Below are 19,449 nucleotides of genomic sequence, written 5' to 3'. Positions count from 1 at the left end.
TTCTTTGTGGTGTAATGAAGCAAAAAGCTTTTCAATGACCCCAATGGATGTACGGATTATTTCAGTCTTATTCAATCCTTGTGTGAGAGGGGTTTTTTCGTATTTTAGTGGGGGGAAAGTCTACTATTAACCATAACGTAGTGAACAACTTAGTGGGAAAGAATCCAGGGTTGTCAGAAATTCTGCCCTAATTTATCCCGTCCTTTAAGCTGTCACTTTGATAAGCACAAGCTGAAAACAAATGTTTCCAAAAATGGCTTGACAGATGTAGGTATTCTGCGAACTCCATTCCTCAAGCTGATATAAATGTAATAGAAGGTGAGATCATTTCACTTTTACAAAGGAGCTTTTACAAATCCTCGCCATCTCCTGTTCCCTTGGGTAAGTATTGCCCTGAGATAATTTCACATTGTATTTGATGATTTAACGCTACAGGTCTAGGATCTCAAAGGTACCTGAAACTCTTGCTCTATTGTAAACCATGGGCTAGATCTTGCTTGTCTCAGTCATGCAAGTAATGCCAAAAGGACTAGTCCTTAAGTGATCAAAATGTAACCCCATAGTTATAAAGTGCTGAGCCTCAGAATTATTAAAAAGTAGTGCGCCATAGAACTTCACTTCCTTTGTGACTTGGGAGAACTGGTGCATATAAACTGAGCTGCCAGTTAGTGAGCAACCAGAATAAAAAAAGCAAGGATAATGGAGCACAAAATGAACTTTCTTTATGTATTCTGTTGCTTGCAGTTATTTGACATTTCATAGTACAACAGTAAATGTGCTGCATATTTTGTAAAAGAAATATAATGTCTTAGTAATACAAGACCTTTTCAGTACTTAATTTAATTTTGCGAGTTTGAGAGGGATGGGCAGGATTTTGTGTGTATATACTAACAAGACTTTAATGTCGTATAATTGTTTTAATATTAAAGATTTGAATTCAATATGAATGGAATTATGTACTCCTAATGCATATGGGAGTCCACTTGTATGGAGGTGAAACTGCACACACCTTCCAAAAAGATTTATTTAGGAAGGGCTAAGTACTCTTGGCTATAAAATGCAGGACTGAACTGCAGTAGATTTAGAACCTTATTAGTGTTTTCTGGCTGGATAAGGACCACATTGGAAAACATGGAATCAATGCAAAGTTTTCTATTGTGTTTTAATGGGGTTTGGTTTAGGAATTAAGAATAGAAAAGGTTGTTTAAAGGCACTTAATACTCTGTCTCTTAATGCTCAATGAAGCATCATATACATTGAGCAAACATTACAAAATAGCGCTGAAACTGTTACTGTAAAATGCACTGCAGGTTAGTTATCACATTGTGGTAAGAGAGCAAAAACCCCATCCTTCATCTGCTAAGTTAACTTTAAAACCGCCATGTTAGGTTATTGTGCAGGTACAAAATACCAGTCGTATAACTGGTTAAAAATGCTGGTCAGAATTTGTTACTTAGTTTCAAATTATATTAAAAAAAATATTGAAATATTTAATAATGTCCTAGAAGACTAACCCCTGTTTTATGAATGATGAGTAAAGAATAGCAAGTGAAATACTCAATGCAAAATAAAACAAAATAAAAATAAAAGTGAAATGAAGATCCAGAAAATTCATGTTTAAGCCAAAGCCAACCTTCCTGTCTTTGTTCCCTTGTTGGTTTTATAAAAAAAAAAAAAAATTTTTTAAACTCAAATATTCCTTACAACATTTCATCCCTGAGCTAAATTGTTTTTATGGTCTAAATATAAAACTCCTGAAACAAAAGTTTACAAGAGAAGTATTGGCTTAAGCAGCAGCCGTGTTTTAAAATCTTTTTTTCATTGGATGAAAAAGGGTAAAAATGGTAAGAATAAAAGTATACCTTGGGATCCCTAAGTTGTAATCAGCACACTATCTTTTCATAACTTTCTCAGAAGACCATTAAACCAATTTCCTCCTAAATTATCCCACTATTTTAGTGGACATTGTTAGTAGCAGTTTTTGTAAGTGAGTTAAAATTGGAAATAAAATTGCAATCCAGCTAGTTTTTGGAAATTCTCCTTCCCGTTCTGAATACCTACAGCAGATATCCAAAGAGCTGCTTTTGTGGAAAGGAGCTAATTGTTAATGCTTCTGTAGGTTCAGCAAAAAGAAAGCTGCAGGCATGACTCCATCTTGGAAGTATTCTGATAATGATGCACTGTAAGCCTACGGAAGGGAGGAGGGGCGTTTCAGAACCCGAGCTGTAGCTTCAAAGCACTGTTTGTTCAGCTATTTTTTGGAGTGCTAGCACAAGCCCTGCTACCCCAAGTCTAGTGTTAACCCAGGTTGGGAGGCTCTCCGCTGCTGGCTGGACAGATGTGCCCTAAGTGTTGAATGCTTCAGCATTTGGGGCCTTATGATGCTGACATAATAAGCAAAACATGGCTTTCTCACTAAAGATAAAGGGCCAAATTCTGCCATTGGTTATATTTACACAGTAACCCCAATGATTGAATCTCCACTACTCTAACCTGAGTGGAGGCATAGAGCTCTGTGAGTTGCCATGAAGGGAGACACATGTTCTTTCTACTCTATTTCTGCCTATGTAAATGGAGGGGAGTGCCTGGCCTGAAAAGTAAACTTGAGAGATCCCAAACAGAAGGCTCCAGTGAAATCAGTGGGACTTGTGCCATCAATTTTAATGGGGCCAGGATTTCACCCCATGTGTTGGTAAGCTGCTAGAGTCAAGTTGTTTTTGGCTAGTTGAGCCAGTCATGTCCCATGCCACTTCCTAGAATAGCCCTGTTGATAAGGAATTCATCATTTACAAATATAGAATAGTTTCTGTAGCAAGCACTTAACATAACAGAGCAGCTGCCATTTAAAAATGCACGGCAAACACTTTCCTGCAACTTTGTGGAAGGATTATTTTTAGTCATTCGTTTCTGAGATTGGCTCTTACATGCTGGGGGAGAAGGGGAAATTGGGGTATGTTTGTAGACAACATAAATGGTGTTTAGTACAATTGATAGTGTTACTCTGATACATTCACTTGCAATTTAGTGCTAAAAAATCTCCCAAAACAGCATCTCAGCGTAACCTGTTTGAATGCAGTTATTACCTGTAACAATAACCCCCCTCTGTGGTCTCCACAGAGCCATGCTGATCTGAAGTACTAGCATTTGAAAGAGATTTTTCCTCTCTATTGATTATATATATATAAAATATGAAAAAATGAATTCAGTCTTAACTATTCAAGTACCAGGAAAAGTGGATCATCTAGAATAGTAATTCAGCCCTGGCAAAGCAGGGGAGAGATGAACATTTCTGCCCTGTCTGAATGTGGCTAATGGTCATTCAATAACACCAAGATGTCTCTGGACTCTTTGGGGGTGCTTTAGAGGTTATGTAGATAAAGGGTTGCCTTTTGGATGTGGGAGACAAAGGTCTTGGGCCAGCATACCTCTTCAGCATATGTTTACCTTTAAGCAAGAGTAGTTCCATTAGCTTCAATGGGACCTACTCTTGCTGAAAGTTAAGCATATGCTTAAGTGCCTTGCTGAATTGGGGTCTTAGTGGAGTCTTCACTGTTTAGCGTTAGTTTTCAAGACTCTCTTTTACAGCAATGTAATTTCTAAATGATCAAGAGCTGCTTCTGCCCTCAGCCACCTGCAGTAAGTTGCTAGAACTGAGAGATACGATGTGTGATGAAGATGAAACCACTGCTCTTGTATGTGATAATGGCTCTGGGCTTTGCAAAGCTGGATTTGCAGGGGATGATGCACCAAGGGCTGTTTTTCCATCGATCGTTGGACGTCCTCGACACCAGGTCAGTTTGTTCCAAAAGGATAAAGCTGTACGGTTTTATTTCTCTTACACCGCCCTTGAAAACTGTGTTAGGAATGAAATAAGCATAATGTAGGTCTGAGCCTGCAGTTCTTTTGTAAAAAAATTAATTTTCTTAATGTTTTTCCCTCAAAATCAGGGAGAACAGAAAAAAAGACAAAAGAACAAGAACTTATGGAATGGGAAAGGAAAGGAAGGCAAGGGGGCAGGGAAGGAAAAGGAGAGACTTATCTTGATTTTCATCCGCTAAGAATTAATCAAAGTTTTCTAAAAGGTTAGACCAAATATTTTCAAACTTGTCTGAGGTCCCTCTTCTCCAATGATCCGGTTCTAATGCAGGCCAAACTTTCACAAGTTTCCATGGGACACTGGTGTGTTTAGAAACTGAGGATTTGGGTTGGATGGTTTTATGGGACTAAGCTGTCTTGCCCTTGTTGGAATGCTTTTGCCAGTTCTCTGGAAAAGGTATTGTTGGGCTGTCAAGTCAATTATTGATCTGCAGGAGAATTTTGATGGCCCTTTCAGTGGTATTCAAGTGCACTAGTGAAACTGCAACTAGTGCTTCAATGTCATGAAGAGGGGGTGTAGCAATGATCTCTTCAAAATTTCATTGTAAATATTTTCAGCTTTATAAAACTGCATACCTGCCAGTCAGTAAATGAAAAATCCATCTACTCTCATGATTTGCCACTGCTTTTTAACATGACATTGATAGCCCTCTTTTTGCCTCCCATTATAAAACTGTCTGAACACTGGGACCTTAAATCATAGATTAGGTGACTAGTGAACCTTCTATGAGGGTAATTGACTAATGATCCTTAGCTGATAGAGGACTATTAGCATAAACAAAATATATTGCTGGGAGACCATAAATACTATTAGCAACCAAATTTATAGTAGAGATAAGGTCCATTTATCGTTACATTAAGCACTGGTAGAGACAATTAAGTTTCAAATTAAAGTCCTCAATAACATCCCTTTATCAAATCCAAGCAGGACTGATAAGTGTAATTTTGTGACTAGCAGCTTTTTTTAACTGCTTAAATGTCCTTTATATTTAAAAAGAAAATATTTGTATTTTTAATAATTTTCAAAATTGAGTGCTTGCCACAAAATGTAGACTATAGTCTTCTACTTGTCAAAAGTTGTTTACTTATTTCAGTAAAAGAATGGATGGAATTCAAGGTCAGGATGTTAGATTCCTGAAAACTAAATGTGTCTTGGTAGCTATGAATAAAACATGATGAATGAAAACCTGCAATACTGTATGCCCAAAACATAGTATATTATTTAGCTATTTGTCTTGTACATTGGGTTTTATTAATCATTAGAGTTAACATGTAGTTTTAAATTACACACATGCATGCAGCTCAATGGCTGCATCTCCTAAATCATGAAATTAATTAATATCCAGCTACACATGGAATAGATTTTGATGGCAGTTGTTGAATAATATTGTCCCAAATATGCTATTTACATTACCTTAGGCAAACAAGATACAGTGGCTATTACAATCAAGACAAATTCAAAAAGACTATCCAAGGTTGGATACATCCCAATGTAAATAATATGTCTGAAAGTATTTTTAAAAACTTCCTTTTAAATATGTTGTATAAATGTTTTTCATCTCTCCTGTTGGTGTGTGTATAATGGCCTTTTCAACAAAAGAGAAACAGGGGTAGTCGTGAAACTGATTGTACACAAAACACTGCCAAGTGCACACCGAAAAGGTGGAAAATAGAGAAATATTCTTTCCTCTAACTTTTCAGTTATAGCTTTTTGCAACAACTAAGGATGGTGACTAGAGTAAGTACAACATTTTCAGGCAAAAATGTGATTATTTTTTTTCAAGATGAGTGTCCCTTTAAAATACACAATACAACACTAACTTTTGACAACTACATTTTCCAGGGTGTTATGGTAGGAATGGGTCAAAAAGACAGTTACGTTGGGGATGAAGCCCAGAGTAAAAGAGGGATCCTGACACTGAAGTACCCCATTGAGCATGGGATCATCACTAACTGGGATGACATGGAAAAGGTGAGTGTTTTTCTTAATTTCATTTTGTCTGAGTCATTATTAATTTGTTTTGGGGGTAGCACCCATCATGTGCTGGACATGTTCTAGGCAGAAAGCAGGCACAATCTCTGCCTCCAGGAGCTCATAAAAGAACAGACACACACAACTTATGGGGAAGGTTGTACAGTACATTAGTGGAACAGTCAAAGTGGTGATGAGTCTTGTCTTGGCAATGATCCGGTGGTCATAGGTTGCTGAGGCTTTTTAATTTTTCCAAGTAGTGCCTATAAAATTATACTTATTGTTCCTCAGCTTTGATAGTGTGATCTAGAAATACACTAACGTTATCTGCTGCATTTACAGAGTGCTAGCGCCAGTTTTGAAGTCCTGACTTAGGCAAAGCTGCTTTTTTACATCTATTGGAATTTGGTCAAAGTAAAAGTTTTAGATTGGGATCCCCAGAATCCCAAAGGAGAAACCTTCAAACATTTTTCCTTAACCTAGAAACACAAAAATAGAAGACAGAAAGGACCGATCCTCTCTCCTGGCCTCACAGACAAGAAAGCATGAAAGGATGTCTTTGCCTTGCATTTATATGTTGCTCTCTCAGTGCTTTAGAAGATCTAGGCAAAATGTATTGGGGAATTCTAAATATTTAGAGCAGAAAATATGGAAATTGTCCTTAAATCCCACACTGGCCTCTGAGCACAGGTTTATTCCCTATAGAACATTTTTCTGTTGAGGGCTCCAGTTTAGCCATAAATATCCCAAGGTGACAATGCTTCTTTATTTCCTATCAAGTAAGATTTTCCTGGCATTTATCTAATGGGCTTTATAACTCTTCCATGGAGTATCCATTAAAGGAAGGTCCTAAAGTGGGCACAGACGTTAAGCTGTGCTTCTGGAGAACACATTGGAGAGATAAGGGTCACCAAAGCCTTGAAGGACTGTCAAAGCTTGCATTGCTAAATATAGATAGCACTGTCTACCATGAAGGATCTCAAAGTGCTTTACAGATTATGTGGCAAATAAACTCAGTTACTGTAGACTTAATGACAATTCAATTCTGGGTTCAGGTCCAGGTTTAGTCATCTGATTTTCAAAGATGGTGGAAATCATTGGACTTCATTTATAAAGCCTACATGAGCTAGGACTCATAATCCCCATTGATGGGGACACTTAGGTTACCATAGAAGCCAAGGAGCAGCTTTGCAGCCTGAAATGGAGAATTCCTTCCCTCACATAACTGCCCAATGCTTAGGTCGGCTACTGCATCTGGATTTGAACCTTATTGGGCACAGCCACTTAATAGAATTTGGCCCAAAATCTACTCTGTTATACTCCTGCAAACTCATTGATTTCAGCTCTAAACAACAGCAAATTTTGTCCTGACCCGTATATGTTTTTGTATGCATATATTTAAAATTAACTGAAACTGTATTTGAAATGACAAATGCCTCTTTCAACACAACTTTGACCCACCAAGAAAGGAAGCAGTCAGCAAAATGTTGCCCTAAACTGTCTTTTCATTTTAGATTTGGCATCATTCTTTCTATAATGAACTTCGTGTTGCCCCAGAAGAGCATCCTGTGCTGCTGACTGAGGCCCCCTTAAATCCTAAGGCTAACCGGGAAAAAATGACTCAGGTAACGATTTGGATGTTGTGTTAATGCTGTGCTGCACGGGTTGTTTCAGCATAGGGGCCAAAGGTTAAATGGTCCTAGATACACAACTCCCCCCTTCTTCCATGATAGGATCAATGGCCATTGGTTGGGACATGTGGAAAAGCTTGTTTTTCTGGTGCCTATGCTGTTCCTGTTCTGTGAATAATAATAAAATATTTAGTTATTACATTTGGAAGTGATTCATATTTCTCAAGTGCCTTACAAACCTTAAGTAATCTTCCTTCACAAGAGTGGTTTGTTGCATTGTCCCATTTTTCTCCTGGGGAATGTGAGGCAAGGAGGTTAGGCCCCACATTTTCATAAAGAGTCTCTAATTTTAGATGCCTGGCTCTGGACAACTGTAGCCTGATATTCAGCAGGGCTGAGATGTCTTACCTCTCGTTGCCTTCAGCGGGAGTTGTGAGTGCTCAGCACTTTTGAAACTCAGGCCTTTAAGTGTCTAGTTTTGGGCACGTACAAACTGAATCATGTACCTTTTAAGGACGTAGGACTGGAAATCTGGAGAATTTGTGTAATCAGCTGGTTAGTGTGTTGTGTCATTCTGAGTCTGAGCCACAGAGGATGTGAGTTTGTTATTGATCCCTCTATAGAGCTTGGCTCTTTAGCTCCAGCTGTAGAGACTCATGCTTTATCCTCTGCCGGTTGTCAGGTCAAACCCCAATGTATCAGAGAAGATGCAGCTGTCATGTAAGTGGGGACTTGTCTAGGATTCAAATCGCTGTAGGCCTTATACACTCAAGTTGAGCTTTCTCCATCCAGAGGAAATATGTAATTCACTGCTTAGTGCATGTTTTGTGTTTCCCCATCTCCACAGATGATATGGGTCTGCTCCAACTGCTGCTAAAGAGCCAGATTCTGTAGATGGGGCTGTAGAGACTTAAGCCTTTAACTCTGCTGGAGGTCTCCAGTTCAATCCCCGGTGTTGGCCAAGATGGCAGTCATCACACATCCACATGATGTAATGAACTAATATTCATATTTGAATATGCAGTATGTTGTTTGCATTAATTCCCTCCCAACCAAATCCATTCCTTGGCTCCACATCAAACCATAATTTTCTCTACTTTTTCTCTAGCTCTCTCTTCAAATTCTCCCACTACTCCCTCTAATCCTGCCCCCTGCATGGTTCCCAACCTGTCTGCCCACTGCCATGTGGCTGGAGCAACATCCTACATATTGGGGGAGGCGTTACTCCAGCCATATGGTAAATGTGAGTGTTGGGGACTATGCTCTAGGCTCTAAGCATTGACATACAGCCTAGGGCATCTTGCCCACAACTCTGCAGTGCTATCAGCTGAAGCAGCTTCTCAGGAACCAGGAACAGGGTGTTAAAAATGGGAGTCTCCCTGCCAGTTTGGGGATTTAATAGGTCTAGAGACATCCAAACTTAGATGGCACTTCTGAAATTTTTTCTGTTGTGTGACATGCCCCCCAGGCCATCTAGCAGATTGGCATCAGAGCCTGATCTAGAACTCAGGAGTTTGTGTCTTCTAGAGCACCACTCCATCTGTAAGGCCATACTGCTTCCCTCAAAAATTGGAGTGCGGAGTCAACAGTAGTAAATACAAATATAGATATATATATATATATGCTCTGCACCAAGAAAAAATTGACATAGGTCTGCATTTCCCTTCATGCACATTTTTGGCATGCATTTAATATGACCCTTATGTGTCTAATGAATATGTAAATGAGTTAATTAAGCAATAAGAACTGACACAGCCCCTTACTGGGAGGTAATACAACGTAAGGGGTATTGCAAAGCACATGATGAAGATAGCTGCTTTCAACAACCAAACAGTTGTTTTCACAGCAAGACGTGCTTGGTAGTGTGTCCCTGCCATTATGCAATGATGATAAATTCAATTTTAAAATTAAAAAAACCCCATGATTATGTATCACTTATTACATTGAGCCATTAACTGGAAATGAAATACCAGTAATTAAAATGTAGTTTGTCACTGAAAGGAACAAATCCTTTTTGTTAAACCATAGTCTCTTTGCAGAGATGCTAATATATGAAATCAAGAGTCTAAATTTAACCCATCTGTCTTCATTGGCTCCCACTGGTGTAGAAGCAGGTCTGGGAGGGAAGTAGTAATGAGAGAAAGTGGCCACAACGTTCCCTCCACTAGGGGAGACATATTGCTCTCAGGAATGTGGGCAGCACTGACTGGGAAAGGGATGCGCCCATGTTATCAGTGCTTGCCCTAAACAGCTTTCACTAGCAGAGATCCTAGTGAGGCCAGTTGAAAACTAAAGCTGCTCCACCTGGTGGAAACCTGAGGGAGAACCTGTAGTATGTAAATAGAAGCATATTTTCTAAGGTGGAAATGGTACATTAGGTACCTAAGTGTCATTTGCGCCTTTGGAGATCTGCCCTGTAACCTCAGAAGGTTCTCAGATACTATGGGTACACCTGCTATAGGTACTTAGCGAGAACTTCATCTGTGGTCCCTTTTATCCTCCTCCAGGGCAAGGGGCTAGGTTACCATAGAGATGGAAGTGCAGTTTACATCTCTGTTTGCCCGCCTTGCTGAATATGGCCTAATATGGGCCTAAGCCAAATCCTAGTGAGGTCAGTTGGAAGACTCAGTTGATTTAATTGAACTTTGGATCAAACCTAAGCAAGCACAATGTGCTGCCCCCCCCCTTGGAAAACTGGATCAGGAGAGAACTCAAGAACACTGCAAGTGGAGCTGACAAAGGAGGAGGTGCTCTCAGTTTGTAGGAGAGGGATGGTGAGTGCATTGCTTAGGGACATTCTTTGCCAGCATTTGAAGAAGTGGTATCATTTGTCTTGGGGGCCTCACGGCCTAATACCTCAGGGGAGGTGGTGGCAGCTGGGAAGGTTTTATCAGATTGGGGAGGTAGACAGTGAGTCATTCTTGTTTAGTGATTAGAGCAGGGACTGGGAGTCAGGGCTCCTGGGTTTCATTCCCATTATACACTTAACTTGCTTTGTCAGTTTGGAGAGACAAGGTGGGTGAGGTAATATCTTTTAATGAACCAACTTCTGTTGGTGAGAGAGACAAGCTTTCGAGCTCCACAGAGCTCTGCTTCAGGTCTGTGTGGCTCAAAAGCTTGTCTCTCTCACCAACAGAATTTGGTCCATTAAAAGATATTACCTCACCCACCTTGTTTCTTTAATATCCTGGGACCAACATGGCTACAATTACATTTGTCAGTTTGGGAAAGTTAGTTACCCTTTCTCTGCCTTAAGTTTCCCTATCTGTAAATTGTGTATAACAACACACACTTCACTGGGGTGATGTTAGGGTGACCAGACAGCAAATGTGAAAAATCGGAACAGGGGGTGGCAGGTAATAGGAGCCTATACAAGAAAAAGACCCAAAAATCGTGACTGTCCCTATAAAATCAGAACATCTGGTCACCCTAGATGATGTACAGCTTAATATTCATATTTATATAAAGAGCTATAAAATCTTCAAAGGAAAGGGGCTATAAAAGTGCATATTGTTATAACTTTTTGCTATTGCAAGTTCTTGAGGAAACAAGTGTGGAAAGCAAAGGAGATTTGTGATATTTTTAATAGTGCTTTTATACCAGGATGAGGACAGATGCATGGGGTTTAATGGTTTAAAAAAACCAAAATCCCAAACCCAGACTTTTAAATAAAAAAGTAACATTAAAATGCAAGAGAAACAATATAAAATGTATGTAATTTATTTTCCTTTTCATTTTAGACTAGTGGGTGAACTTTACCAACAAGATATGTCTTATTTATGTGAAGAGTAATATTACTGGAAAAGGTGCATCATTAAATAATAATTCTTTCCAGCTGAAAATGCTTGACAGAACAATAATTAACTTTTAAATTCAAACACGTATTATTTACAGTGTGTGCTAAATCCTGTTTATGATCTGAATATATTTTATAGGGATAAAATATACATGCTATGGTTATTTTTTTCCCTTTGGGTTGACACAGAATTTTGTTTACACAGCAGTGAATGGATGAAATTAATTTTAGTAGGTTGTTGGGGAGATGAGTTATGTGGGTATAAACCGCACTAGTAAGTGATCTATAAGTTAAGGAAAGAGTTACTGTCTCTTCAAATGCTTCTGATTGTATAGCCTAAAGATTCCTAAACTCTTAATTGCAGATCATGTTTGAGACATTCAATGTACCTGCTATGTATGTAGCAATTCAGGCAGTTCTATCTCTATATGCATCTGGTCGAACCACTGGTGAGTTTCTGTGAGTGTCAGTCTTACTGTCTGTCTCTCTCATGTATGCTGATATAGACACAGTATGTATGTTCTGTCAGGAATCCATAGCCATCTAGGAACTGCATGCTTGCCTTATACTGTACAAGCATATCATGGCCCTGGCCATTACAGGAATAGAACTCCTCTCTTTCTGTTCCAAAAGTACTAGCCCCCTACCTGTTAATTTATAGGTTTATAAATTATATGAGAAATTTATAATTTCTTTGAGGAGCTTATAACCTATGTTTATATTAGAGAAAGACGATATAAATTGAGACGCCACTTAACTGCACACCAGATAAAAGAAGCAACCACTTAACCGACTGATGTTCCAAATCCCCAACTTTTGTATTTATTTCCATGTTATCTTTACCATTAAACATATTCCTGACAAAAGAATACCATTGAATCATTATAAGAAAATATCTTGTTTAAATATTATACTTCTCAATTATCTAACTCAGAGTCTGCTGCGAAGAGATAATTAGCATTAGCAGAGAGATCCCTTCCGACCACCATTTAATACCGGATCAAGCATTAAGGCCATAAATTATATTTCAGTAACACTGAGGCCTTGGTACATTTTGAAAAAAATTGAAAATACCATCTGGCTTTACAACCTGGTGCCACAGTCTAGTTTGGGGTGGGCAAACTATGGCCCGCAGGCCGGATCCAGCCCACCAGCCATTTAAATCCGGCCCTCGAGATCCTGCGGGGGAATGGGGTCTGGAGCTTGCCCTGCTCCGGCGCTCCAGCTGGGGAGCAGGGTCGAAGGCCACTCTACATGGCTTCTGGAAGCAGCAGCCTGTCCCCACTCCAGCTCCTACACCTAGGGGCAGCCAGGGGACTCCGCTCTGCATGCTGCCCCTGCCCCAAGCGCTCACCCCGCAACTCCCATTGGCTGGGAACCACCTGCAGATGGGGCAGCGTGCAGAACCGCCTGACCATACCTCTGTATAGGAGCCGGGGTAGGGACATGCACTGCTTCTGGGAGCTGCTTGAGGTAAGTGCTGCCCAGAACCTGCACCCCTGAGCCTCTCCCAACGCCCCAGCCCCCTGTCCCAGCCCTGATCCCCCTCCCATCCTCCGAACCCCTCGATCCCAGCCCAGAGCACCCTCCTGCACCTCAAACCCCTTATCCCCAGCCCCACCCCCACCCCAGAGCCCACACCCCCAGCTGGAGCCTGCACCCCTTACCACACCCCAGCCCCCTGTCCCAGCCTTGATCCCCTCCCACCTTCCGAACTCCTCAGTCCCAGCACGGAGCACCCTCCTACACTCCAAACTACTCATCCCCACCCCAGAGCCCACACCCCCAGCCCGGAGCCCCCCCCCCCCGCACCCCTCTCCCCAGCCCGGAGCCCCCTCCCACACCCTGAACTCCACATTTCTGGCCCCACCCCGGAGCCTGCACCCCAAACCAGAGCTCTCACCCCCTTCTGCACCCCAACCCCAATTTTGTGAGCATTCATGGCCCGCCATACAATTCCTATTCCCAGATGTGGCCCTTGGGCCAAAAAGTTTGCCCACCCCTGGTGTAGTTTGTGAAAAGAGATCACCTGTTTACAGGAATCAACCTTTGTGGCAAATTGTTGATTCCTTTAAAAGGCTCCATTCTGTGTGTACATCTGTGTGTATTTAATATTGGAAACTTTCATCCACTTTTCAATGGAAAAGATGTTCTTCACTTCCTGCCCTAAAGTGCAGCAACACTACACAGTGCAGTGCACTATTAAACAGTTGCTTTGTTCAGCCCAGAGGAGGCTGTATTTTAATTGTTGATGAGATGATCTCTGTTTGTAGTTTTACATAATTTTTAGTCCATATAGTGCTTTGAATCTTTTGAGATGAAGAGCTCTGTATAAATGTAAGATCATTATCATTAGCATCTGTTGAGAGAGAACAATACAGTACAATTGCAGAATGCTTCATGCTTTTGCCAAAGGCAGTTGCTTCTTTGTGTATGCTAACAATTTCCACCACATACAAGCAGAGCTCCACTTATTGTGAAGACAAAAGGGGTTATCATATGAACATTGCCCAACAAGTCCTTTTACTATTGTTTCAGCTTTCTGTTTAGAATGTGCAGAAGTTGTGGGTTCTACGTTGGCTGAGAATGTCAAGCATTTCCTTTTCTTTCCCAGGAATCGTTCTGGACTCCGGGGATGGTGTCACACACAACGTACCCATCTATGAAGGTTATGCTTTGCCCCACGCCATCATGAGGCTGGACCTGGCAGGCAGAGACCTCACCGATTATCTCATGAAAATTCTCACAGAAAGAGGCTATTCTTTCGTCACCACTGGTAATAAGATGCATTCCATATGCAACTTACATGCGCACACTAACTCTTTTTGATGTCATATTGCACTGCAAGTGTGTATGTGATTTGCTGCACCAAAGCTGTGTTGCAGGGTACAACCCTCGATAGGCCAGAGATATGGACCGTGTGGGCTAGTGGGCTTCTTCCATCTCTAAGATTTAGGATGCTGGTGCTGTGCAGGCTGAGCAGCAGGAAATCTACAACATAAATAACCCCCCCCCCCCCCGTGTATTATCACAGCCATTTTGCTCCCAAGCAGAACTAACTAGTTTATGGCTATATTTTTACTACTGTGTTCTGACTAGTGGAATTTGGTGGCACAAACATGAATTAATCTGCACAATACCCCTAGAAGGAAGTATGATACAATCACCATGATTTTACAAATGGGGAAACTGGGGCATGGAAATGTTAAGTGACTTACTGGAGGCCACACATTGGTCAATGTCAGAACTACAACTAGTCCCCAAGAGTCCCTACATCACAAGTCTGTGATAAATCCACTAGACCGGGGTAGGCAACCTATGTCACATGTGCCAAAGGCAGCACGCGAGCTGATTTTCAGTGGCACTCACACTGCCCAGGTCCTGGCCACCGGTCCGGGGGACTCTGCATTTTAATTAAATTTTAAATGAAGCTTCTTAAACATTTAAAAAACCTTATTTACTTTACATACAACAATAGTTTAGTTATATATTACAGACTTATAGAAAGAGACCTTTTAAAAACATTAGAATGTATTAGTGGCACGCAAAACCTTAAATTAGAGTGAATAAATGAAGACTTGGCACACCACTTCTGAAAGTTTGCCGACCCCTGCACTAAACTGTGCGGCATCCCTGCACACACAAATGTGTGATGGAATCTGTCCCAAGTGTGTCTTCTGGCTGCCATATTGTATGTTGATAAAAGATATAATTAATGTGATCCTTTTAAAAAAATAACATTTCTTACTTATTTTTGTTGGGTATTTTTAGCGGAGCGTGAAATTGTGCGGGACATAAAGGAGAAGCTTTGCTACGTGGCTTTGGATTTTGAGAATGAAATGGCAACAGCCGCTTCCTCCTCTTCTCTCGAGAAGAGTTATGAGCTTCCTGATGGGCAAGTCATCACCATTGGGAATGAAAGATTCCGATGCCCAGAAACTCTCTTCCAACCTTCATTCATAGGTGGGCCTAGGCGCTGTTTACAAAGGGCTTGGTTGAATTGGAAAAGAAGGTTGTGTTTAACTGTAAGGGAAACATTAAAATGTAGAGACTTTTATGTTCTGAGAACCTGTAGTTTCTATTTACTCCATCAGGAGTTGGGTTTTCTCAGTCCCTCTGATAAATGGGGAAGTTACTCTTTGGAAAATGTAGACAGGTCTGCTGGTCTTGCTATATATTAATTTTCCTCTCAGGCTAGAAAATACCAGGGTTCTAAGACAGTGACTTTTCATGTTTTTTTCAAATACCTGTATCAGTTCACCAGACTAAGACCAAAGCTTACCAGCCAGTACTTCAGTACCATGAGAAGATACTGCTTCCAGTTCAGACTGATTGATATCAGTACAGCTGTACATTGGTGCTAAGTGAGATAAATATCTGATAATGTAAGAAAAAATATTTCTCATCCAGGTGCTGCCTCTGCTCCACAATCAGTTCCTCTAGTCTTCAACTTAGCAAGCAATAGAGTATAAAACCCATGTATTATTATTTTCCAGTAGTATATCTACTGGAAAATAATAGTCAAAATCCACCTTCAGTTTATGGTAGTTCAAGCCTTTCTCACAGAACTCCCATTGACTTCAGCAACGAGAACTGAGTAACGACAGCAGGATTGGCCCATAGTCAATTCAGTCCTGCTTCCATGGAAGTCCATGGTAAAACTCTCACCAATTTCTATCTAGAAGTCTGGTCCATTGAAGCACCTGTATAGCCCCCATCTCGGTATCTGAGCCCCTGTCCTGGAGCAAGAGCAGGCCTCTGTGGAAATTCTGTTTTACAGATGGGGAAACTGGGATGTGGAAAGGTTAAGGGACTTGAGGATACACAGTAGCAGAACCACAACTGGTGCCCAGCAGTTCTTGGGCACACAAGTCCGTGTCAGAATGAGAGTTCTGAATTATTTGAAAGTGTGGCACTGTTCAGATTGTATTCTGTCACAGGGAAACTCCTTGTATCTCTTCTGTGGTGAAAAATATCTCCACCATAAGTGGGCTTTGCTGTATTTTCATGTTACCCAGTTATTCAAACTGGCTTATAAGAATCGTTTTAACAAACTGGAGTTAGGAGTGGGTATTACTTCTAGCTAATACCAATATACTTGACCATAGGAACAGCAGACTATTGTGGAAACAACTCAAACAGCTTTTTTTTTTATTTGCTAAATAATGGCATCAATTTATACTTAAGGCAATCTAAATTCCAAACATTAGAACACAGTAGGAGAGGATCTTTCTTGTTTTCAAGTCTATTTTATGTCTGCCATTTGTAATCCTGTTCCCACCTGGGAAAGTAAAAAATTGCACTTAGCTTTATCTCCCCCTCCCCCCCCCGCCCCAGCATCTCATAGCTTGTTCCTGGAATTTTCTTAAGGGAGTAATGTCAGCAAATACAGTATGTTTAGGGACCATTGACCCTGATCTGTATGAGTCATGCTTCCATGTTGACAGTAGTAAAGAAATGGATTCCTTAACCTATGGATGTAATGTATTGAAATATTATTTTCAAACAGGAATGGAATCTGCAGGTGTTCATGAAACCACTTATAACAGCATTATGAAATGTGATATTGACATCCGTAAGGATCTCTATGCTAATAACGTGCTCTCTGGGGGAACAACAATGTACCCTGGTATTGGTGATCGCATGCAGAAAGAGATTACAGCTTTGGCTCCAAGTACTATGAAGATTAAGGTAATCCTAACACCTTATACCAATTTTTTTTTCATGTTTCTTTTGTTAAGAAATCAGACCACACATATATTCACAAGAGAGTGAGTGTTTAGTGCTTAGAACAGAAGACTGGGGGCTACTACAGCTGGATTCTGTTCCTGGCTGTGCCACAGATTTTTGTGACCTTGGGCAAGTCATCTAACCCCTCTTCCTTATTTTCTCAATGTCAAGTTTCAGAGACAGATTTGTCAGTTATTGGCATAAAAATGGTAATTGAAACTGTGTGAGTGAATGAGGTCTCCTAAAGAAAGTGTAAAGAGGGAGCCAACAACAGCCCTCTGTGACTCTAATGGAAATTGGAATAGGAGAAGAGAACCCATCAAAAGAGATGCTGTGAACGAACAACCAAAGAGGTAGAAGGAGAACCAGGAGAGGATGGAGCTGCAAAATCCAAAGGAGGACAGGGTCTAGAGGTTGGAGGCTCCCAGACCTCGGGTTGCAGCTGGGCCTGAATGTCTGCACCACAGTTAAATATAGCCCCTTAGCTCGAACCCTATGAGACTGAGTCAGCTGACATGGGCCAGCTGTGGGTGTCTAATTGCTGCGTAGACATATCCTAAGAGACCAAAGAGAGTCTGCTAAGCCAGTGACTGTGCCTCAAATGGAGGAGCTCCAGACTAGAAGGAAATGACCCGGGGGAAAACATAATTTGAGGTAGCTCAGTAACAGGGCTGGACACTTTGATAAACCCCTCGGGCCCAAGGTCAGCACCCGATGGCCCAGGTCTCTCTATCTTGCTCTGTTCCCCACCCCTCAACCCACTCCTTTGCAGTTACCCAGCTCTGGGGGAGCAATTGGAGCATGAGGGGTGATTGAGGCCACAGTCTGAGCTCCCTCTGGGATGACTGGATTTCAAAAGTTGCTAGTAATTTGGGGGGCTTGACTGGAGACACCTTAATAGGGCCTGATTTTCCAAAAGTGCTAAGCACCTGCCCACTGAGACCCCTTTAAAGTGTCTCAAACACAATCGCTCTTGAAAATCTTGGTCTAAAAGTATATGGGACCCAGTCCTGTGAGGTTCTGTGCAATCTCAACTTACTTGAGAGAAAGTCAGTTAAGTATATTGGCCCACATGCATCAAAAGAAAGTTAAAGCACTACAACACATTTTAATGAAAAGGCCATCTAGGGATTTTAGTATGGGTTAATATGCTGGGACCCCCAGGTATGCATGTAGCAAGTGGTTGTTTTTCATCTAGATACATGTAATAAGCACCTGATGAGTACTTTCTTGGCTTCAAGGTGGGTCAAGCTACTAAACTCCCTAGCAATCTGCAGATAGCTGACTGTTTTAGTCCTTGCCCATTTTCCATTACCATCTTCAGGTCTGATTCAGAATAGTGCTGAGTATCTGCCACCCCATTGGCTTCCTCTCAGGTAATGGCCCATATAGTCAGGGGCCAAATTGTTACATTGAAATAATTCTGACTGCAGCTGCAAGGCAGAAGAGATGACTGCCTTTTTAGCTGTTGGATGTTTTATTTCAGTGGTGTTGCACTGCTGTAATGGGGAACTGGCTTTGACCTAGTAAATTTGCACAGACAAGAGATATTACTGCGTGAGCTACTCATTTCTCTGCTCGTAAAACATTACACTTCTCTCCCCTTCTAGATGATCGCACCACCAGAACGTAAATACTCCGTCTGGATTGGAGGCTCAATCTTGGCTTCTCTGTCTACCTTCCAGCAAATGTGGATCAGCAAAGATGAATATGAGGAAGCTGGTCCTTCCATTGTCCATCGCAAATGCTTTTGAGTATACTCATGATGTGCCATCAATGATAAGTGATGGTGGTTCTCTATACCACATCCCCCCCTTGTGGGAAGTACATGCTTTACGCTTTCTTCTACCGCTTATTAAAACACAATAAATGGTTATCATGCTGATTAGTATATTGTTTGTCTTGTTTCTGAACGAGGAAAAGACACTGTACTTTAACATGCAATTGATAGATGCCTTCCAAGAGTAATTACAGCAATAAAACAAATTCCGTAGAACTTTTCCTTCATGAATCTCAAAGCGTTTTACAAACATTCATGAGTTAAACCTCACAAAGTTGCTGTGGTGTTGATCAGTATTATTACCCTCTTTTACTGATGGAAAATCTGAAGCGCACAAAAATTAAATGTTTTCTCCAACCTTATATAGGTAGAAATTCTCCCCTTGTGCAGAGACCCAGCACAAAGTCTATGCACCCTATAAGCCTTATTTTGAGTATTATGTGATGCATAGCTTTTTTGCTGTCCCAGTGTATAGGGATGAATTTCACCACAGTGAGAAAGTGGCAGACACAGCAAATTTAGATGGGTCCTAAAGTGCAAAGTCCTTTGTGCAGAAGTTACATATAATCTTTTCCTTTGCTTCCCATGATTGTTTGGCAGGAACCCATGCTACCAGCCACGAGTGTCAACAAACTGTAGTGATTTTGTGCTATAATTACATGTA

At 41.0% G+C, this 19,449-nt stretch overlaps 1 protein-coding gene across 1 annotated transcript; it reads left to right on the top strand.

The window, feature by feature from the left end:
* The first annotated feature begins 151 nt into the window (after nt 1-151).
* Nucleotides 152-18,890, top strand: LOC128836002 (actin, aortic smooth muscle). The gene is made up of 9 exons (XM_054025982.1): nt 152-381; nt 3,628-3,791; nt 5,720-5,848; nt 7,363-7,473; nt 11,640-11,724; nt 13,890-14,051; nt 15,047-15,238; nt 16,785-16,966; nt 18,616-18,890. Exons 2-9 carry the CDS (start codon nt 3,663-3,665, stop codon nt 18,757-18,759), a joined length of 1,134 nt encoding a protein of 377 aa, XP_053881957.1. The 5' UTR covers nt 152-381; nt 3,628-3,662; the 3' UTR covers nt 18,760-18,890.
* The last annotated feature ends 559 nt before the right edge of the window (nt 18,891-19,449 follow it).

Source organism: Malaclemys terrapin, chromosome 4 (assembly GCF_027887155.1).
Source record: "Malaclemys terrapin pileata isolate rMalTer1 chromosome 4, rMalTer1.hap1, whole genome shotgun sequence".
NCBI lineage: Eukaryota > Metazoa > Chordata > Testudines > Emydidae > Malaclemys > Malaclemys terrapin.
Note: the sequence above shows the minus strand (reverse complement) of the source record. Positions and strands in the feature narration are given on the sequence as shown.

Excerpts from the sequence above, each read along its gene's own strand:
- LOC128836002 (XM_054025982.1), top strand. The coding sequence starts at position 3,663 with ATGTGTGATGAAGATGAAACCACTGCTCTTGTATGTGATAATGGCTCT. Across the intron at positions 7,474-11,639 it reads ACCGGGAAAAAATGACTCAG|ATCATGTTTGAGACATTCAA; the intron begins GTAACGATTTGG and ends TCTTAATTGCAG. Across the intron at positions 16,967-18,615 it reads CAAGTACTATGAAGATTAAG|ATGATCGCACCACCAGAACG; the intron begins GTAATCCTAACA and ends CTCCCCTTCTAG.